The sequence below is a fragment of the Sus scrofa genome, chromosome 9 (assembly GCF_000003025.6).
Source record: "Sus scrofa isolate TJ Tabasco breed Duroc chromosome 9, Sscrofa11.1, whole genome shotgun sequence".
NCBI lineage: Eukaryota > Metazoa > Chordata > Mammalia > Artiodactyla > Suidae > Sus > Sus scrofa.
This window is the reverse complement of record NC_010451.4, coordinates 7,875,377-7,898,679: the sequence shown is the minus strand read 5'-3', so window position 1 is coordinate 7,898,679 and position 23,303 is coordinate 7,875,377. Positions and strand designations below refer to the sequence as shown.

The window sequence follows — 23,303 nt, the reverse complement described above, 5'->3', positions numbered from 1 at the left end:
TAAGAAGAAAAAAAAAATGTCTTTCCTCAATTTGAAAAAAAGGATTCCTCTGGATCCTCCTACTTTCTCAAGCTGTCGTGGCCACTCCTTTCCTTTACTGTAACATTTTTCTTTTTTTGGCCATGCCTGCGGTTTACTATCAGTACTTTCACTCATGTTTTAACACAGCCTACTGTTCCAGTGCCTTCATTAAATCTGCTCTGTATCAAATTAAAAGGTGGATATTGTCACACTGAATTTTTTTAAAGAAGATCCAACTATGGAGTTCCCGTTGTGGCTCAGTGGTTAACGAATCCGACTAGGAACCATGAGGTTGCGGGTTCGGTCCCTGGCCTTGCTCAGTGGGTTAAGGATCTGGCATTGCCGTGAGCTGTGGTGTAGGTTGCAGATGCAGCTACAGCTCCAATTAGACCCCTACCCTGGGAACCTCTTTACGCCGCGAGTGCGGCCCCGGAAAAGACAAAAAAAAAATCCAACTATATACTAACTATAGGAGATGTACTTTAGATTCAAAGATACAAAAAGGTTGAAAGTAAAAGGATGGGAAAAGATCATGTAACAGCACCATAAGAAAGCCAGAACGGCTATTCTATCGTCAGAGAAAATAGACTTTAAAACAACAACAAAATGTTACTGGAGTCATAGAGGGACATTTTATAATAATAAAAGCATTGATCATTTATGAAGATGTAACATTTATAAACATATGCACCTAACAACAAAGTCCCAAAATAATGTGAAACAAAAACTGACAGAGATGAAGGACAAAAGAGATAGTACAACAATAGTAGTTGGAGACTTTAGTACTTCTCTTTCAATAATGGATTGAACAATTAGGCAGAAGATCAAAAACAAGACTTAGCTGCACTGTTATACCAACACTTAACAGGATATCTATAGGACAAATCAACAACAGAGTTTAATTCTGTAGTACACATGAAACATTCTCCAGGACAGACTCTATGCTGGGCCGTAAAACAGATCTCAATACAATTAAAAAATTGAGGGAGTTCCTGTCATGGCTCAGCGGAAGCAAATCTGACTGGTGTCCATGAGGACATAGACTTGATCCCTGGCCTCGCTCGGGGGGTTAAGGATCCGTCATTGCCATAAGCTGTGGTGTAGATCACAGACATGGCTCGGATCTGGCATGGCTATGGCTGTGGTGTAGGCTAGCAGCTACTGCTCCGATTCAACCCCTAGCCCGGAAACCTCCATATGCCGAGGTGCGGCTCTAAGGAAAAAAAAGAATTGAACTCCTGTAGAAAAGTGTTCTCCAATAACAATGGAATGAAACTAGAAATCAATAATAAAAAGAAATTTAAGATATTTACAGTTTTGTGAAAATTAAATAACACACTCCTGAATAATCAGTGGGTCAAAGAAGAAATCATAAGGGAAGTTAGAAAATACTTGGAGGAGTTCCCGTCGTGGCGCAGTGGTTAATGAATCCAACTAGGAACCATGAGGTTGCGGGTTCAGTCCCTGCCCTTGCTCAGTGGGTTAACGATCCGGCGTTGCCGTGAGCTGTGGTGTAGGTTGCAGACGCGGCTTGGATCCTGCGTTGCTGTCGCTCTGCCATAGGCCAGTGGCTACAGCTCCGACTGGACCTCTAGCCTGGGAATCTCCATATGCCGAGGGAGAGGCCCAAGAAATGGCAAAAAGCCAAAAAAAAAAAAAAAAAAGAAAATACTTGGAGATGAAAGAAACATGTCATATCAGAATTTATGGGATGTAGCTAAAGTAGTACTTAGAAGGAAGCCTATAGTTATAAATGCCTAATTAGAAATGAAGAATGGTCTTGGAGTTCCCTGGTGGCCTAGCATTTAAGAATCTGGTGTGTCGCTGCTGTGGCTTGATCACTGCTATGGTACGGGCTTGATTCCTGGCCCAGGAACTTCTCTATGCCCCTGGCCCAGCAGCAAACTAAACATAAACCAAGTAAAGGAATAGAAATAATAAAGATCAGAGCAGAAATCAGTGCAATTTTTTAGAAAATTAAAAAATAGAGAAAATCAGTAAACCAAAAGTTGGTTCTTTATCTAGACTGATTAAGAATAAAAGAGAGGGGAGTTCCTGTCATGGCTCAGTGGTTAACAAATCCGACTAGGAACCATGAGGTTGCGGGTTCGATCCCTGGCCTCACTCAGTGGGTTAAGGATCCAGCGTTGCTGTGAGCTGTGGTGTAGGTCACAGATGCGGCTCAGATCCTGCGTTGCTGTGGCTCTGGCAAAGGCCGGTGGCTACAGCTACAATTCGACCCCTAGCCTGGGAACCTTCATATGCCGCGGGAACGGCCCAAGAAATGGCAAAAAGACCAAAAAAAAAAAAAAAAAAAATTATAAAAGAGAGAAGGCAGATTACTAAAGTCAGGAATGATACAGGGGGCAATACTACTGACTTACAGAAATAACAAGGAATTTAAGAGCATGCTGTGAACAATTGTATGCCAACAAATCAGAGATCTAGGTGAAATAGACAAATTACAGATGGTCCCCAATTTACGATGGTTCAACTTAGGATTTTTCAACTTTGCAGTGGTGCGAAGGTAATTCATACTCAATAGAAACCATACTTTGGGTTTTGAACTTTGACCTTTTCCTGGACTGGCAACACGCAGTTCAGTACTTTCCTGTGATGCTGGGCAGCAGCAGCAGTGAGTGGTGACTCCCTGTCAGCCCCACAGTCGTGAGGGTAACAGCCAGTACACTTATAACCATTCTGTACCCAAACAACCATTCTGTTTTAACTTTCAGTTCAGTATTCAATACATTACATGAGAGATTTAACACTTTATTATAAAATAGGATTTGTCCTAGATGGTTTTGCCCAACTATAGGCTATTACAACTGTTCTAAGCATGTTTAACATAGGCTAGGCTAAGCTATGATATTTGGTGGGTTAAGCGTATTAAATGCATTTTTTACTTAAAATATTCTCAACTTATAATGGATTTATCAAGACATACCCCTATCATAAGTCATGGAAGACTTGTACTAGAATGACAAACTACCAACACTGACTTATGAAGAAATAGAAAATCTGAATGGACCTGTGACACATACAGTTTTAAAAAAGAAGAAACCTTCCCACAAAAAAAAAAAAAGCCCAGGACAGACGGCTTCGTTGGTGAGTTTTAACAAACATTTAAATAAGAATTAACACTAACCTTCCCTAGACTCTTCCAAAATATAGTGGATGGGGAATAGTTGGTAACTCATTTTCTAGGGCAAGTATTGTCCTGATATCAAAACCAGACAAAGACAGCCTAAGAACACTATAGACCATTTGAATATAAATGCAAAAGTGCTCAACAGAATACTAGCAAAATGAGCAATAACTTATAGAAAGGATTATATTATACACCATGACCAAGTGGGATTTATCCCAGGGGTGCAAGGTCCACTCAACATAGGAAAAGCAGTCAATGCAGTACACCATATTAAAACAGTAAAGGACAGGGAGTTCCCATTGTGCCTCAATGGAAAGGAACCTCACTAGTATCCATGAGGATGTGGGTTTGATCCCTGTCCTTGCTCAGTGGGTTAAGGATCCGGCATTGCCTCGTGCTCAGTGTAGGTCGCAAATGTGGCTCGGATCTGGCATTGCTGCAGCTGTGGTGTAGGCTAGTAGCTGTAGCTCTGATTCGACCCCTAGGCTGGGAACTAACATATGCTGCAGGAGTGGTCCTAAAAAATAAAACATTAAAGGACAGAACTCATATAAATGTCTTTATAGACACAGAAAAAGCTCTAATATCCTTTCATGATTAAAAACAAAGAAATGAACAAAAAACTCCAACAAATTAGGAATAGAAGGAACTTCCCCAACCTGATTAAGGACATTTATGAAAAACCCATGGTGATCATCATACTTAATACTGAATACCTTCCCCCTCAAATCGGGAACAGGGCAATCCCAGTCGTACCAGCCTTACCACTTCTATTGAACTAGTTGAGCAAGAAGTGAAATAAGAAGTCATCTAGATTGGAAAGGAAGAAGTAAAGCTGTCTGTATTTGCAGATGACACAGTCTTGCATGTAGAAAATTCTGAGGAGTCCATGCAAAAACTATTAGAACTAGTAAATGAGTTCAGCAGGGTTGGAGGATACAAGATCAATATATAAAATCAATCTTATATCTATATAGTTGTAATAATCTAAAAATGAAGTTATGAAAACAAGTCTGTTTACAATAGAATCAAAACAAAAAATTAGGAATAAATTTAAGAAACATAAAATATAAACTCTGAGAACTACAAAATATTGTTGAAAGAAATTGAAGACGTAAATAGAAAAATGGGGAGTTCCTGTTGTGTCTCAGTGGAAATGAACCCAACTAGTATCCACGAGTGTGCAGGTTCAATCCCTGGCCTTGCTCAGTGGGTTAAGGATCTGGCGTTGTCTTGAGCTGTGGTGTAGGTTGTAGACACAGGTTGGATCCCATGTTGCTGTGGCTGTGGTGTAGGCCGGCAGCTGCAGCTGCGATTCAACCCCTAGCCTCGGAACTTACCTATGCTGCAGGTGTGCCTCTAAAAAGAAGAAAAATAAAAAATAAAGCTAATTAAATAAAATGCTTCTACTGGAGTTCATACTGTGGCACATCGGGATCAGCAGTGTCTCTGCAACACCAGGACATAGGTTCAAACCCCTGTCCAGCACAGCGGATTAATGGATCCAGCGTCTCGGAAGCTGCAGTGTGGGTCGCAGCTCAGACTCAGATCTGATCCCTGGCCTAGGCACTCCATATGCTGCAGCATGGCGAAAAAAAGACAATCAATAAAATAAAATGATGTTACTGATTCCCATTACTTCAGATCGTTCCGCAATAGCTTTATATTATCAGACTGTAATCTATTGGTCATTCTGATAGGTGGAAATACTACCGTATTCTGTTCATTCGCTTGCATTTTGCGGATCTTATTAAACGTGGTTGAACATCGTTGGCTTTTCTGCCTCCATCTCTCCAGTTAATTGAGTGATTTCTTCTGTGAATTGCATGATTAGATTCTGTTGGTTTATTTTCATTTATTATTGATTATTTAAAAATTATTATTTTTATGGAGTTCCCGTTGTGACGCAGTGGTTAACTAATCCAACTGGGAACCACAAGGTTGCGGGTTCAATCCCTGGCCTTGCTCAGTGGGTTGAGAATCCGGCATTGCCGTGAGCTTGGTGTAGGTTGCAGACGTGGCTTGGATCCCGTGTTGCTGTGGCTCTGTGGTAGGCCGGTGGCTATGGCTCCGATTCGACCCCTAGCCTGGAATCTCCATATGTCGTGGGTTCGGCCCTAGAAAAGGCAAAAAGACCAAAAAAAAAAAAAAGAAAGAAATTATCATTTTTATTAATATGAGTTCTTTTTTCTAGATACCATTTCTTTGTTAAATGTGTGATAAACTTTTCTCTGTGCTTGTTTTTGGGGTTTTTTGTTTGTTTTTTCTTTTCACAGCCTCACCTGCGGCATATGGAAGTTCCCAGGTTAAGAGTTGAATCAGAGGTACGGCTGCTGGCCTACACCACAGCCATAGCAAGACCAGATCCGAGCCACATCTGTGACCTATGCTGCAGCTTGTGGCAACACCAGATCCTTAACCCACTGAGCAAGGCCAGGGATCAAACCTGCAACCTCATGGATACTTGTCAGATCATTAACCTGCTGAGCCATAACAGAAACTCGTCTCTGTGCTTGTTTTTTAGCTCTGTTTATAGCATCTTGTCATACAATTTTAAATTTTATTGAGTGAATATTTATCATCCTGGAGTTCCCGTCATGACTCAGCAGTAGCAAACCCATCTAGGATCCATGAGGTTGCAGGTTCAATCCCTGGCCTCATTCAGTGGGTTAAGGATCCGATGTTGCTGTGAGCTGTGGTCTAGGTCTCAGACATCGCCTGGATCCTGCATTGCTGTGGCTGTGTTGTAGGCCGACAGCTGCTGCTCTGATTCAACCCCTGGCCTGGGAAATTCCATATGCCATGGGTGCGGCCCTTAAAAAAAAAAAAAAAAAGTTATCATTCTTTTCTGGTTTTTCCCTTGGGACTCATCTGAGAAATACTTTATGATCCCAAGGTCTAACTACTATTCTTCTACTTTCTTTTTCCCAATAGTTTTTACTTCTTGTTTCTTTGTTTAATTTAGGTCTTAGGTCTTTCTGGAATGGTAGAAGTATGAGGTGGGAATCTTTTTTTTTTTTTTTCCCCCATGTGGAAAATCAAGTATCCCAGTATATTTTATTGGATCTGAACAAGAATCTTCACTTTACCAAATCTTGTTAAATAGAGCAATGGAATAAAAGGGTGAATTGATCTGAGGCCGAAAGAGGTTCATGGACCAAATCATCACTTTGCAAATTTCATCTTGCTCTTTTATCTCTTTTGGAAGATAAGTGCAAGAGGGGCGGGAATCATTCTCCAAACAACCTGTAAAATGCTGAGTACCTCCATCTGTCTTATAGGTGGCAGTGGTGGGGGCAGCAGCACACTCCCAGGGTGGTGATCGAGACAGAACAGGCCATCTGCTTTTCATTAAAATTTCTCCCCTACTGGCAGATAGGGAGCTTTGGAGATATTTTTAGATTTGTAAAAAGATGTTTTACCCGAGGAACAGCACACACTTAGCTTATGTGCTTACTTAGGAGCTATTTTATTATTAGCTTTAATATAGCCTATTTTCTTAGCTTTTTTGTTGTGGTGGTGGTATTGTTTTTACACTAGAGACATATCAAGGTAAGCCTGCTCTGGCTTTAGCAGCCTACTTCTTCTAGGGCTCAGCCAAGGCGGATGACCCACAGGTTAGTGGCCTTTCATCTGATACCTAAGTTCTCCCTGAAGATGCGGTGAAACTCAGCACAGTTGATTCCTTTTTGTTACTTAAGGGGGAGTTGCCTGGCCCCAGCCAGGAAGTGCAGTGCCTCCTACACCCTTGTGTTTCCCTTGGACTCACTAGGGGAAGGCTGGGCGGATGGGCCTTGAATCCAGTGTGCAGGCTACCTCAGATTCAGGTCTGCTGGGCCAGTCCGGAGCCAGCACTGCAGAGGTGCTGCCTGCTTCTGCTGACCTGCATTCTCGCCAGTGTAGCACTCTTAGCAGCCAGGCCTCCCAGTGGAAAGAGGAATTCAGCTTGAGGCTTTTCTCTGGAGCTAACAGATTCAAGGGTCCATTTAATTTATATTCTTTCCTTCTACGTATTAAAGAAAAGGGCGGGGGGAATCCTCCAGTTAGAATGTTTCCCATCTTTACTTTGTAGCCTTTCAGCTCCACACAATAATAATGATTTTTGCTCTCAGGGCGAAGTTTTGTTTTGTCTTTTTGTCCTTTTTTTAGGGCCTCACCTGCAGCATATGGAGATTCCCAGGCTAGGGGTCTAATCAGAGCTGTTGCTGCCGCCCTACGCCAGAGCCACAGCAACGCCAGATCTGAGCCACATCTGCGACCTACACCACAGCTCACGACAATGCCGGATTCTTAACCCACTGAGTGAGGCCAGGGACGGAACCCACAACCTCATGGGTTCGTAGGTCGGATTTGTTTCCGCTGCACCACGGCAGGAACTCCTGGATGAAGTCTTGTGGGCTCTGACTCCCAGAGATCTTGGTAGTCCTCCTCTTCGTTATCCCATTGTTAAAGTTTTAGCTTGGCTTCGGGGCTGTTGCACTCACTTCCTGTCTGGTCCCTTGTTCTCTTATCTCACTCACTCTGAACCCATTGTACATTGTTACCGGAGTAGTTTTTATAAGACACAGATCTGAAACCCCCTAGTTTTAAATCCTCCAATGGATTCTTACTTATTGATAAGTTTCATGTTTTAGCCTGGCACTCAGATCACTTCACAATCTATCTCCAGGCTAGGGGTCTAATCGGAGCTGGCCTACGCCACAGCCACAGCAACGTGGGATCTGAGCTGTGTCTGCGACTTGCCCCACAGCTCATGGCAACGCCGGATCCTTAACCCACTGAGTGAGGACAGGGATCGAACCCACAACCTCATGGTTCCCAGTGGGATTCGTTTCCGCTGCGCCATGACAGGAACTCCTCAGCGTATTTTTTTTAATCTTCATTTCCCGCCACTCTTCCCCACACAGGGTCAGCTCCAGCCATATTGAAGTCTTTGCCATTTCCCTAATATGATAGACATTTTCATCCTTTCATGCATGAAATGAATATATATTTCCTTGCCCCCACCCCCTACACAGCTCTGACAAACTCCTCTTATTCATTGTTCAAGGCCAACTAAAATCTTCCTTCTTCTGAAAAGCCATTCCCAACTGTCCCACACCGGTTCTTCACGCTTTCCTCAGCATTTCAGTCATGCCCTGACGTTCTCTGATTGTATGTCATGTGTGTTGCCTGGATATTAATAGAAATAAGCTATGTTATTTCCCCCGTAGACTGTCTGCTATATATAAAGAACCCAGCACCATGCTTGGCACAGGAAGCACTAGCTAGATGTCCACTGTGCTGATGGATATGGATGAAGAAATCTGGATTGAGTCACTTTAGGCCTTCAGTGACCACTGGTACCACTCTTGTTACGTCAGCTCAGTGTTTTCTTGTTTTGTTTTGTTTTAAAACTAAGGGGGGAATTCAAATGAGAGTGAGGCAGGAAGAAAATGGGATTACTTTAAGGGAAGGTGATTTATAAATTGAAGTCTGGCCAGAGGTCGGCAGTCAGGTTGGGAAAGACTTGAAGGAATTGAGTCTGGATTTGGACAAGAGAAAATTCAAGAATAACTGACCTCTTCATACATATAGATAACCGTACTGAGGAAATGACTGTATTCTTTGAGACACACTAACACGAGTAGTTTGGAAGCTGTTCAGGGTTAGATTTCTTACAAGGCTGATTTTTAGCTTGGAATAAAGGATTTCTTAGACGCCAGAGATGTAACTGCCTGAAGAGGTTCTCAACATGCTTTCATTAGAAGTGTGTGCTGGCCGAGGCCGTTGGGCCAGCCACGTGGGCCACTGTGAAAGTGCAGAGTGGCAGATTGAACTCAGTTACCGCTAACCCCTCCTAATTCAGTGCTTGTCTGATGCTTTCAATAACATGAGCATGACCTGTATTAGGATTCTGAGTGAGAACAGAATAGCTTTTTAATGAAACTTTAAATAACTGAACCATCTTTCACCAAATAGGTTCTCTCGAGTAATTTCCTGTTTTCTCAGGTTTTGAAGCTGAAATAAAAGAATGTAGGCAAAGAAAATGGCAGCTAAATCCAGAGGCGTATGCTAAGTAGACTCGTGTTTTGGTAGAATGGACTTTGTCTCATTCAGCAGGCCCAGTTCTGTCCCCAGTCTCTACTTAACTGGTTGTATAAGTCTAAGCTTCAGTATCCTCATTTATAAAATGGGAGTAATGTATATCATATAGGGAAAAGATAAAATCAGACAAAGAAGTGCCTTTCTCCAAAAGAAAACATAGACACGTGAAAAAATGATCAGCATTGCTAATTATTGTTCATTATTAAATGCAAATCAAAACTACATTTAGGTACTGCTACCTCACACCAGTGAGAATGGCTATCCTTAAAAAGTCTACAAATAACAAATGCTGGAGAGGGTGTGGAGATAAAGGAACCTTCCTGTAGTGTTGGTGGGAATGTATGTTGGTGCAGCCACTATGGAAAATGATAGGGAGATTCCTCAGAAAATTAAAAATAGAATTACCGTATGGTCTAGCAATCCCACTCTTGGGCATATACCCAGACAAAACTGTCATTCAAAAGATACATGCACCCCTGTGTTCATAGCAGCACTATTCACAGTGGCCAAGTCATGGAAACAACCTAAATGTCCATCGACAGATGACTGGATAAAGATGTGGCGTAAGCAACCTGGATGGAACTGGAGACTCTCATACTGAGTGCAGTAAGCCAGAAAGACAAATACCATACGATGGCACTTATGTGTGGAATCTAAAATAGGGCACAGATGATCCTGTCTACAAAACAGAAACAGATCACGGCCAAGGAGAGCAGACTTGTGGTTCCTGGGGGAAGGAGGGAGCGAGTGGGATGGACGGGCAGTTAGGGGTTTTCGGATGCAAACTGTTATATTTGGAATGGATGGGCATTGGGACCCTACTATACAGCACAGGGAGTTGTGTGTGATTGGGTCATTTTGCTGTACAACAGAAACTGAATAAGCAAGTAAATCATCTACATTTATTTATTAGAGCTGCACCTGTGGCACCTGTGGCAGTTTCCCAGGCTGGGGGGTCGAATCAGAGCTACACCTGCTGGCCTGCACCACAGCCACAGCAATACCCGATCCGTGCCTCATCTGTGACCTGCACCACAGCTCACAGCAACGCTGGGTCCTTAGCCCACTGAGTGAGGCTCATGGTTGCTAGTCAGATTCATTTCCACTGAGCCCTGGTGGGAACTCCAGAATCACCTATACTTTAATTAAAAAAATAATAAAAAGAAAAAAAAAGCTTAAATATTTAAAAAGAAGAAGAAATGGTACATATATACAATGGAATACTACTCAGCCATAAAGAACAAAATAACAATTTGCAGCAGTGTGGATGCAACAAGAGATTATCATACTGAGTGAAGTAAGTCAGAAGAGATAAATACCACATGATATCACTTATATGTAGAATCTAAAATAGGACGCAAATGAACCTATCCACGAAACAGAAACAGATTCACAGACATAGAGAGCAGACTTGTGGTCACCAAGCGGGGAGAGGGTTGTGGGAGGGATGGAGTAAGAGACTGGGATTAGCAGGTGTTAACTATTATATATAATGGATAGATAACAAGGCCTTACCGTATAGCACAGGGTAAACCATAATGGAAAAAAGTATTTTAAAAAAGAATGTATATATATGTATAACTGAATCACCTTGCTGTAAAGCAGAAATGAAGGCAACATTGTTAAATCAACTATACTTCAATTAAAAACAAACAAATAGGAGTTCCTATAGAGACTCAGTGGGTTGAAAATCCAGCAAGTATCCATGAGGATGCAGGTTCAAACCCTGGACTTTCTCAGTGGGTTAAGGATCCAGCGTTGCCGTGAGCTGTGGTGTAGGTCCCACGTTGCTGTGGCTGTGGTGTAGGCTGGCAGCTGTAGCTCAGATTTGACCCCTTGCCTGGGAACTTACATGTGCTACAAGTGTGGCCCTAAAGAGAAAAAATTAAAAAGAAGCACTTGGCACAGTGCCCAGAACACATAGCAGATATGGAATTATATCCTTCTTCTTGCTCTCTCTCTCTTTTTTTTTTTTTTTTTTTTGCGTGTTTGTTTTTTTTCTTTTGGTCACCCTGGCCTTGGAATCCAGGTTGAGGGACAGTTTTATTCTTTTTAATTGTGAGCTTCAGACCTTAAAATGTCTTTATTGTCTAAGCGTCCCCCTACTCACAAAGGCTAATCCTCCTTGTCTTCCTGACCCAAAGAGTTAGTCTTGCACTAGCTTTTTAATACTTTGCTATTTTTACTTCCTAAAGATCAAATCGTTTCAGAAATTGACCTCTGACTTCTCTTGAAAGAAATTTCTAAATTTCCATATTAATCAAAAAGTAGCTTTACATTTCTTCAGTCCTAATCCTAGTAACAAGCAAAAGGGATTAGATTGTACTGACATCTATAAAGCAGTGGAAATGTACACCTCAGAATCCGTGGAAACCTCATCACTACTGTAGCCTTTGGGGTACAAAGAAGAAAAACCGGGTTGTGTCCGTTTATTCTCCTCACTGTTGACCTTCAAAGAATATAAATATAGGAGGGGCAGACTTGTTTCCAAGGAACAAATAACAGTTATTTGGTAGGTGTGGAAAAGGGCAGTTCCCACCGTTGACTTACTAATAATCTTAGTCGAAAAATCGCTGTACCTCGCGGAGCCTTGGTTTCCTTATCTGCACAATGGGGGAAGTAAGTTCAGTATTGTTTCGAGGCTCCGTTGACGTAGCATGTGTGAAGACACTGGATCTGAGCGCTGGGTGAGCTCTCCATGGTGTTACTTGAGCTCCACGTCTCTATGCCCGTGTGTGGTGAGCAGGTCCAGGCGGTCTCGGGAGCTGCTCCCCTGCGGGAGGGCGGAGCCTGTCGCAGACTCTGGAGTGAGCAGGGACTAGCCGCACGCTGGCGGGGCTGCTGGGACCTGAAGCTTCCCTCCTTGTGGTGGGAGATAGAGTCAGGTTGTGAACGAGTGTAAAGGAGAACAAAGCAGGAGAAGGAACCTAGAGAGTCATCAAGGTTGAAGGTACTCTTTTCTGACCTTTGAACAGAGCGACAGAGGGAGGACATGGGAAGGGTGACGCCTCCGAGGCGGGAGAGTGCTCGGGGATTTGAAGAGCAGCAAGGAGGCCCGTTGTGGCTGGAGTAGACTTGGTGGGGGGCGAGAGGAGCGGGGGTTAGAGAGGTAGCCGAAGTCCAGATGGGTCATTGAAAGGATTTCACTGTGATTGTCAGTGGGGCTACTGTGGGGCTTGAAGAGAGAAGGGTCGCGGTCTGATTTAGTGTTTAAAGGAGTGCTCTGGCTGCCATGGGAAACAGACTGCATGGAATTGAATTCTACAGGCAGGGAAACCAATTAAGAAGCTGATGCAGGGGAATTCCCATTGTGGTGCAGTGGTTAACGAATCCGACTAAGAACCATGAGGTTTCGGGTTCGATCCCTGGCTTTGCTCAGCGGGTTAAGGATCCAACATTGCTGTGAGCTGTGGTGTAGGTTGCAGACACGGCTCGGATCCTGCGTTGCTGTGGCTCTGGCGTAGGCCTGTGGCTGCAGCTCCGATTCAACCCCAAGCCTGGGAACCTCCATGTGCCTCAGGAGCAGCCCTAGAAAAGGCAAAAAGACCAGGTGAGAAACAACCATGCCTTTTTTTTTTTTTTTTCCTGTCTTTTGTCTTTTTTTTGTTGTTGTTGTTGTTGTTGCTATTCTTGGGCCGCTCCCGCGGCATATGGAGGTTCCCAGGCTAGGGGTTGAATCGGAGCTGTAGCCACCGGCCTACGCCAGAGCCACAGCAACGCAGGATCCGAGCCGCGTCTGCAACCTACACCACAGCTCACGGCAACGCTGGATCGTTAACCCACTGAGCAAGGGCAGGGACCGAACCCGCAACCTCATGGTTCCTAGTCGGATTCGTTAACCACTGCGCCACGACGGGAACTCCGAGAAACAACCATGCCTTGAGCTAGGATAGGAGGTAGGTAGGCAGCAAGGTATGGTCACGTTTTGAGCATATTCTGAAGCTAGGACTGAAAAGATTTGCTGATGGATTAGGTATGGATAGGTGAGAAAGAATAAAGGGTAATTAAGGTTTTAGTTCTTAGGAACTAGAAGGATGAGTTGTCATTTACTAGTGTGGATAAAAAAGTTTGGAGAACAGATTTGGAAGGGAATGGGAAGATAGAAAGTTAATTTTTTTTTTTTTTTCTGTCTTTTTGCCTACACCACAGCTCATGGCAATGCCGGATCCTTAACCCATTGAGCAAGGTCTGGGATCAAACCCGCAACCTCATGGTTCCTAGTCAGATTCGTTAACCACTGAGCCACGAAAGGAACTCCCCATAAATTTTAAATAATAATAGCTTTCGAAGTCTTATCTGTTTGCCTGGCTTTGAGGTCTTACTAATTTAATACTTTCAGCAACCTATTAGGTAAGTAATATTATTAGTCCCATTTTACATATGGGAAAACTAAAGCACAGAAAGGTTAAATCGGGCATTCTTTTGTGGCACAGTGGGTTAAGGATCTAGCATTGTCACTGCAGCAGCTTGGGTCGCTGCTGTGGTGCAAGTTCTATCCCTGGCCTGGGAATTTCCACATGCTGTGGATGCAGACAAAAAAAAAAAAGTTCTGCTGTAGTGCAGTGAGTTAAGAATCTGACTGCAGCAGCTTGGGCCTCTGTGGAGGCATAGATTGCTACCCAGTGGGTTAAAGGATCTGGCATTGCTGCCGCGTCAGGGTGAATCGCAGCTGCAGCTCCCAGATTCAGATTCAGGATCAGCTCCCTGGTTCGCAGATTCAGTCCCTGGCCCAGGAACATCCATATGCCTCAGGTATGGCCATAAAAAAAATACAGAGAGGTTAAGTAAGTGGCCCAAGATCATACAAATAATTACTGGCATTCAACACACTACCGTATAGTATAGCCTTGATGTCTAGTAAACAACCAAGGGGAGATGTTGAGCAGACAGATACTAAATGAGCCTAGAGTTCAGGAGGGATGTCCAGTCTAGCAGCGTGAAACTCAGGCATAGATAGTGAGTGAACAGATGAAACTGGAAAGGTAGGTTAGGGCCAATAACCACAAAGAGAAGTAATGGTCACAGAAGACAAAAAGATGATCCAGGGGAGCTCGCGTTGTGGCACAGCGGGTTAAGACTCCTGCTAGTATCCATGAGGATGCAGGTTCGATCCCCGGCCTCGCCCAGTGGGTTAAGGATATGGCATTGCCATTGTAGGCTGGCAGCTTCAGCTCTGATTTGACACCTATGCCGAGGGTGTGGCCCTAAAAAAAAAAAAAAAAAAAAAAAAGAGTTCAAGCCCTAAAAGGCAACCTACCCTTTCAGGTATGGTTAACCCATCAGTTCTGCTTCTTAGAGCCAAGGAAGGTGCAAGCCCAGCCACTTAGGAATGCCCCCAAATGCTACCTACCCTTCATCCTTCTGCCTTTGTTTCTTCCTTCCCTTTCTTGACCACATGCAGGGACACCTAGTGCCCAGTATAATCCCTAGCAGACAGTAGGTACCTAATAACAGTTGGTTGATGGAGGCTCCATTCTCTACTCACTATGTGTCCTTGTTGCAGTACTTCTGGGACTGCATTCTAACTGTCCACTTACCTGATTTTCTCCCTCATTAGTTGGTGACACTCTCAAGGCTAGGACCCTCTTGAATTTGTTTCTTTTGTTTTTAAACCTTTCATAGCTCCAGAATACAACCCCCTGGGTAATCTCTTTACTGAGTACCTCTTCTCTGCCTTATCGGTGCTAGGCACCAGAGATGCCAGCATTATCAGCTGCAGAAGCAGCAGAAGGAGAAGTATCAGTTGAGTTCAAGGAAACAAAATAAACAAAATAAAACCAGCAGAGTTGTGGGGAGGAAGCCCAGCTTAACTATGAGGCCCTTTTTGGAGGGGGAAGTGATGGTGGAAAGGGGACATTCTCTATGGCCACACAGACTAGTCCTCAGCACCCTGTGTTTGGGAAGCTTGGGTGCTTGCTTTCCAGGCAGAGGGGAGGAGGTGTTGGGTGGGGGGTGTCGACACCAGGGGGTGTCGAGGGAGCAGGGAAGAGGAACTGATCAAGAGCTGTTGTATAGAGGGAAATGAGACATAGCTGTGCCCACAAAGAGCTTGCCATTTGGGGAAAGGAGGTAGGACAGGAAATGTAAACAAACCATTAAAGAACAATGTGATAAATTCTGTAATTGGGGATGCAAGTGTCTTCAAATTTGTTCTGTTCTAAAGAGTAGAAAATACAAGTAGAATTCAGTGACGTGTAAGAAGTCACTCTGAGACAGTATCACAGGGGGATGGGGCTGTGGAGTCTCGGGAAAGGAAGGAGTTTGCTGTCAGTAGAGATGTAAGGGCTGGGATGAGTGTTGCCGTGAATGTTTTGTAGAGGCGCCCTCTCCTCAAATGTGAGGCTGGACCAAATGGCCCTTAAGGTACTTCTAACCTCTGCAATCTGAATTCCCTTTCTTTCTCTCTCAGCCTGAGGATGCCACCTAGAAAAAGAAGAGGCCTCTTTCTAATGCTACCATTCTTTGATACCTGCCAAATTCAAGTGAATGAAAAATAGTTCTACGTAGAAACATTAAAGGCAGATTTTGTGATCACCCCTAAAGTCAGAGACATCAACATGGGGTGTGGTCACCCTTGGCTGTACAGTCTCTCACCTGAAGTTGGATGCCGATGTCAGCCATGAGACTGGATCACTTTGCTTCCCAGATTAAACCCCCGACTTTGTCCTTGAAGAGGGTGGCAGACCTTCCCTGTTGCTAATTAAGTGACAACAAGTTGGCCGCCTTGGTTCTGAAGTACAAAAGTTGGAGGGTAAAGAGAGGTGAATTTCTTTGGAGTTGGAAAAGACTTAGGGAAAGACATATTAGCAAAGATACATTATTAAAGCTCAATATTTACAAATCCCAAAGAAGCTTTTAGGGATTTAGGGGTTTAATCTTTGACTTTTAAAATCAGCTTTCCATTGTCAGTCAAAATACCAGTGAGCATTTAAAAACTGCAGGGAGTAGTGAAACAGGCACTCACATACTGCTAATCTGAGTACATATTGGTAGTCTTTCTAGAAAGCAGTATGGCAAAGTATGTGAAGACTCTTAGCATCTCATCTCTCATCATCTCTGCTGCTGTTTCCCTGATCTGAGCCCCATCATCTGTTGCCTGGAGTTTGCAGTAGCCTCTTAACTGCTCTCTACGCTTCTCTACTCTTCTTTCATTGTGGTCTGTTTTCAGCACAGCAGTCAAGAGTGACTCTTCTCAAACATAAGTCAGATCATGTTATTGTTTTGCTCAGAACCCCATCATGAGTTCTCATTCCACTCAGTGCAGAAGTCGAAGTCCTTACAGTAGCCTCTAAGGCCCTATGTTAACTGACCAGCCTTTTCTCTCTCTGCCTTCTCTGCCACTGCTTTAGCTCTCTCCTATTCCATTCACTACTCTGGCCTCTGCTGTTCCTCACACACGTCCCATGTACTCCCAACTTAGAGCCTTTGCACTGACTGGTTCCTTCATCTGAAATGCTCTTCCTTCAGCCATCTGCTTGGTTAACTCTGTTTCCTTCAAGTCTTTGTGGAGCTCTTACTCTCTCAGCGTGTCTTATGCTGCCTACCCTATTTAAGAGTGCAGTGCCCTCCGGGTAACACTCTGCCATGTCCGATGCCTTTACCCTGCCTGCCCTTTTCCTCTTTTCCATAGCACTTAAGACTGTTATTTTGTTTTTTTAAATTTGCTGTTTATCAGCTGCCTTCTCCATCCTCTTAAAATATAAGCTCCACAATATCCTGCACAGAGTAGCTACTCAAGTATTTGTTGAATGGATGGGCTTTAAAAATCTTTTGACCTAGAAAGCTTACTTCCAGCTCATTCCTGAAAAAAATAATCACAAATGCAGTCAAAGATTTACTTAGGTTGTTCTCATAGCTTTTTCTTTTTTTTTTTCCCCACAATAATCACAATTTGCAACAACCTGATAATAAACAACCTAAATATATAAAAACAGTAATGGCTAAATGATTTTATATCTTTACAGAATATTGTAAAGATAATAAAAAGTGTTTTGAAGCATATGTAATTACATGGGAAAATGCTAACAATGTTAAAGTGAAAAGGTAGAATTTACTTCACACCATATACAGAAATGGATCAGTGATATAAATGTGTTAAAACCATGACACTCCTAGAAGCAAATACAAGGTGAATCTTCATAACCTTGGGTTTGGCAGTGGATTCTTAGGTATGACACCAAAAACATGAGCAGCAAAAAGAAAAATAAATAAATTGAACTTCATCAAAATTAAGTCTGATCGGTTTAATATACAGAATATACTTAAAAAGTCCTACAATTCAACATTAAAACAACCCAGTTTTTTAAATGGGTAAATATTATGAATAGGCATTTCTCCAAAGAGATGCGCAAATGGCCAATAAGTACATGAAAAGATGCTCAACATCATCAGTCGTTAGGGAAAGGCACATCAGAACCACAAAGAGATACCACTTTGCCTATTAGGATGGCTGTGATCAAAAAATAGAAAATAACAAGTGTTGGTGAGGATGTGTAAAAATTGAATCCTTCATGCAATGATGGTGGGAGTATAAAATGGTGTTGCCACTGTGAAAAACAGTCTGGTGATTCCTCAGAGAACTAAACATATAATTACCATATAACCCAGCAGTTCTGCTCCTCAGTACACACCCAAAAGATTTGAAAACATTGGAGTTGTCTTGTGGCACAGTGGGTTAAGGATATGGCATTGTCACTGCAGCAGCTTGGGGCCATACTGTGGTGTGGGTCCCATCCTTGGCCTGGGAATTTCCATATGCCACGAGTGCGGCCAAACAAACAAACAAAAAATCGAAAACATGGACTAAACAGATACTTGTATATCAGTGTTCACAGCAGCTTTATCCACAATATCCAAAAAGTGGAGACAACCAAATGTCCATCAATAGATGAGTAGATAAACTCAATGTGGCTCAGCGGTAATGAATCTGACTAGTATCCATGAGATTGCAGTTTCGATCCCTGGCCTTACTCAGTGGGTTAAGGATCTGGCATTGCTGTGAGCTGTGGTATAGGTTGCAGACGTGACTTGGATCCTGTGTTGCTATGGTGTAGGCCAGCAGCCTCAGCTCCAGTTTGACCCCTAGCCTGGGAACCTCAACACTGAATACATACGTATAAAAAAATTAGTAGAAAACCACCTCGAGACATAGATGCCTAACTGTTATCCTCTCTGCGGAAGGAAAGCAGTGCTGTGGCAGGTATGTGAAAGTGAATGTATACTTTTTAGTGTTTTGATTTTTTTTACAGTGAGCATATAGACTATATTTCTTTTTTTTTTTTTTTTTTTTTTGTCTTTTGTCTTTTTTGTCTTTTTGTCTTTTTTGTTGTTGTTGTTGTTGCTATTTCTTGGGCCGCTCCAGCGGCATATGGAGGTTCCCAGGCTAGGGGTCGAATCGGAGCTGTAGCCACCGGCCTACGCCAGAGCCACAGCAACGCAGGATCCGAGCCGCGTCTGCAACCTACACCACAGCTCACGGCAACGCCGGATCGTTAACCCACTGAGCAAGGGCAGGGACCGAACCCGCAACCTCATGGTTCCTAGTCGGATTCGTCAACCACTGCGCCACAACGGGAACTCCTAGACTATATTTCTTGCACTGCATTTAAAAATGGGGATTTCCTGTGTGACTAAACTGGTTAAGGATCTGGCATTGTCACTGCAGTGGCTTGGGTCACTGCTATGGCACAGGTTCGATCCCTGGCCTGGGAATTTCTGCATACCGCAGATGCAGCCAAAAAAGAAAGAAAGAAAAATGTGTACGTATTGGGATTGCAGTATTGATATTTTTTAATCGAGACTAAAAGCCAGTCACGTAGACTGCCGGCAGTGGTGCATGGAGAAACTGAAGACCAAGCCGGAACTTGGATTCCATTTCCTCAGAAATGCTTTTCTTCTTGGCCAACTAAATGGGGCTTTTTGTCTCTTTTAGGTTATCCCACAGCTTACCCAGCTGCAGCCCCTGCCTACAATCCCAGCCTGTACCCCACCAGTAGCCCCAGTTATGCTCCAGGTAAGGAGAAAGTGGAGACAACAGTGGTGAGTGGGGTGGGAGATGGGGCTCTAGTAAGGAAAGAACCCCCAAACACCTGCTGGCCTTTCCCTGTCCTTAATTGCTCTGGGCTCAGCCTGTCCACGCTTGATTCTCCAAGGAGTCCCCTTTGGGAACTGAGGCAGTTCAGCCTCTGGGTTGGGGAGGGACTAGAATCTCCTCCATTCTCCTGGGGACTTAGAGTCCATCTCTCCTCTGCTGGAAGTCTGAGACATGCATCCTCCTGACAGAACCTTTTCTGCTCTCCCAGTCTCCCAATCCAGTTTTTGCTCGGTTTCCCCTGAGGCTGCCGTGTGTGTGTACACACACACAGAGCAGACTTCCTTGATGAGGCTGCCATGTACACACATACACACACGCACACGACTTCCTTGATGTGGATTCAAAGAGAGTGAAAGACTTGCCACCAGAGAATAAAGAACTGCTTCTCAAGCTAAAGCAAGGAAGTTGTTTTTCAGAAATAATAAAGCCCCAACACTCCTTGGATATGGGTTGAAATAAGATTTCAAAGTATTGAAAAAGTTTGGTGGGAACAATGCAGAGGTTTTATTATCACTCATCTTAACCCCCACATTCAGCTGGTGATTTAACACTCAAGGGGCAGGAGAAAGAATCTGGGATCTGCAGTTAGTCAGTCCTGGGTTTGAATCTTGATTCCTCAGCTCCCTAGTTGTGAGGTCCTAAGACAAGTTACCTCACCTCTCTGAGACATGCACTACCTCCCCCACAGTTCGAGATGGTTTTATAACCGTCTTCATTATACCCAGCTATTTACTCCTCTTCATTACTCAGCAAGTATTTACTTGTCGAATGTCCTCCCCACTCGAGTAGAAAAAAAGGAGGGATACCATCCTTGCCTGCAGCAGCTTCCAGTCCACTTGGGAGCTGGCCTGTAAACTCCGGAGCTCTGAGGTGTAACAATGATGAACACTGTGAAAGGAATACGGACAAGAGGAGAGGAAGCGGAGGGGACAACAGTCTGCCTGAGGTCGAAAGAGTAGGGGAGGCCTCGTAGGGGACCTAGCAGTAGAGACTTGAGGAAGAGCTAAGGGGCATTTTGCTTGTTTTTTGTTGAGGCATTCTCTTTTTTTGGTTGCACCCACGACATGCAGAAGTTCCTGGGCCAGGGATCGAACCGGCGCCACAGCATTGACAATGGCCAGATCCTTAACCACTAGGCCACAAGGGAACTCCCAAGAGGCATTCTTTTTAGCATACAAAGGAAGAGCTGGACAGAGGCATGGAGATGTGAGGAGTGACACTGAAGAAGCTCAAGGTGGTGTCAACGGTTGAGTGACTATTGGCCGGGGGCACCATAGACGAATCTGGACTACAGATATGCAAGGGCCAGGTTTGGAAAGGCCTTGACTGTCACGATAATACTCTCATTTTCTTGTTTAATGATTATTATTCTGGAGAAAGAAAGCTTGAAAAGACCTTAGAGATTTTCTAGTTCAACTCCTCTCTTGACAGGGGAGATCCAGAGAAAAGTAGTGTTTTGTCCAAGTTACCCAGTGAATCAGCAATAGCATATGGACTAGAACCTTTGGCAGATCTCTAGGCTCTGGGTCTCATGCTTTTCTGTGCCATCCAGTACTCATGCTACTGTCATTCCCTTTTTTCTGGGATGTTTAAATGAGAGACAAACATGGGCTATGTCGCAAGACTGAGTTCTGACTCTGTCACTTCCATAAAGTCCCCTGACCTCTCTGAACCTCAGTTTCCCCTCTCTAAAGTAGGATGATGCCATGATCATATTACACTCACTGGCACGCATGTACCTTTTTTGGCAGACAAGAACAATTTTATGCAAGTGGTGTTAATTCTAAATTGCTTATATAGGTGCATTCCCCAGACATTCGTTTTGGCCCTGCTATGCCCTAGGCACTCTGGAACACACTGTAGGTGATTCAGACTTGTGAAACTGCAGTCATTGCCCTCAAAGAGCTTGTGAGGGGAACAGTGACATACAGGATAAAAAACTCCATAATGGTATCTCAGCATTGATACTTTATTCGATATTCATGTTTAATCAATACAGTATTTCCCAAAGAATGTATAATAGCCAGGAACTCTCTCTCTGATAGAAGACTTAATCAAATTTGATAAGTTCTGGAGTTACCATTGGGGCATAGCAGGTTAAGGATCTGGCATCTCTATGGCAGCACCAGTTTGATCCCTGGCCTGGTGTTGCCACAGCTGTAGCATAGGTCACAGCTGCAGCTCAGATTTGGTCCCTGGCCCGGAAACTTCTATATGCCACAGGTGCAGCTGAAAAAAAAAGTTTGGTAAGTTCTATCTTAAAAACTATGGTAGGAATTCCCTTCATGGCTCAGCAGTTAATAAACCCAACTAGGATCCATGAGGATTCAGGTTCAATCCCTGGCCTCGCTCAGTGGGTTGGGGATCCGGCATTGCTCTGAGCTGTGGTGCAGGTCACAGATGTGGCTTGGATCTTGTGGCTGTGGCTTAGGCCGGCAGCTGCAGCTTCGATTGGACCCCTAGCCTGGGAACCTCCATATACCGTGGGTGCGGCCCTAAAAAGCAAGCAAAAACAAAAAACTATGGTCATCTTATGATAAGAAATGATTTAGATCTTAATGTTCTGAGATCTGTGAATTGGCTTGGTCAACTCTCCAGTCTGAAACACTGTGAGGTGAGTAGCTGTAGAAGGTCAGGATCTGGGTGACGCAGGTGCAGTGACCTCTGCAGAAGCAGTCAGTGAGGTGAGGCTGGGAGTGAAGGAGCAGACTTGGGAGACAGGGCCCATAGTTACAAGAGGCTTGGCTGCGAGGGAAAGGAAAACAGGAGGGCATTGACTAGAATGGGAGGTGGGGTTATCTGAGGGTTTTCTCAGATGTGAGCTTGATGGGGAGGAGCGGGTGGAGAGGGCATCCAGGAATGCTCAAGGGGTATCAGTTAGAGCCAGGCGCCCGCAGGGGCTGCGGTGGGGTGGGAAGTTCATTGTCCGGTTCTTTTTGTTTTGGGGAGCTGGTGGAGCGGGGTGCCTCTTAGGGGAGAGCAGCTCTTCCTTCACATGACAGGAAAGGTCCCAGGTGGATGTGCTTAGAATAAGTTGCCCCGTGGGAGGTGGAGAGTTCTTGTCTAATGACCTGGATTGGCTGAGATGGATGAGCTGGGGTAGAGGAAGGGTTCTTGGGAGAGTGGCCAGGCTGTGAAAGCCTCACTGGAAGAGGTGGGAGAGGAAGGTGTCAAGCAGTGGCACAGCCGTGTGGCATAGGAGCCACCTGGGGGAGAGGCTGGATTTGTCAAGGCTCTCATCCCCAGCCCTGGGATGTCCTTGCATGGTGTTCAGAACTTCTGCTGGTAGGTCGTAGAATTGTTTTAGGGTTAGTTTGGCAAGAAAGTAGAAGGACAGGGAATAACTTATAGCTGATGTTTGTTGAATGGTTCCTATGTCCCGGCACCATTTTAAGCTCTTTATGGATATTAACTTGTTTCACAGCACACAAAAAACCTATGAGATCATTATTGTTTTTATTCCCATTTTCCAAGTGGGAAACTGAAATTTAGGGAAGTTAGAGATTTAGCCCAAAGATCCCAACCCAGACGTCTTGCCGGCACGTCTGCATGCACTGTAACCACAGCATGATATTGCAGCTGGCCAGAGGGAGATGGAGGTGTTAGGCTAGAGCAATAAGATGAGAGAGGGAGGGAGAGCAGACGGGAGCAGCCCAAGACTGCAGAGCGGGAAGAAATGGAGCGATTGGAAAGCTCCTGATGTATATGAAGTGCTGATTAAGTTTTAATTTAAAAACATACGGGATATCAACCCACATCTAGCTTGATTTCCCCCCAATTTTTGAAAAGTCAATATAATTCTAAACTATGACTAAACCAACCCAGACCATTTTCTTAGAAATCCACACAGTCCTTAGCGAGGGCGGTATTATTAGGGCATTGTGTCCGAAAGCCCCAAACTGGGAGTTGGATAACCGGGTTCGGGCACTAACTCTGCTACGATTTTGGTGT

The 23,303-nt window shown here is 44.1% G+C and overlaps 1 protein-coding gene across 11 annotated transcripts in view; it reads left to right on the top strand.

Moving 5' to 3' along the window:
* FAM168A (family with sequence similarity 168 member A) overlaps positions 1-23,303 on the top strand; it is a 219,665-nt gene that overhangs the window by 173,332 nt on the left and 23,030 nt on the right. For all 11 annotated transcript variants that reach the window (XM_021062480.1, XM_021062474.1, XM_021062481.1 and 8 more), the window contains one exon: positions 19,191-19,271. In XM_021062480.1, coding sequence (XP_020918139.1) covers positions 19,191-19,271 — 81 coding nt within the window. The remainder of the gene's footprint in view (positions 1-19,190; positions 19,272-23,303) is intronic.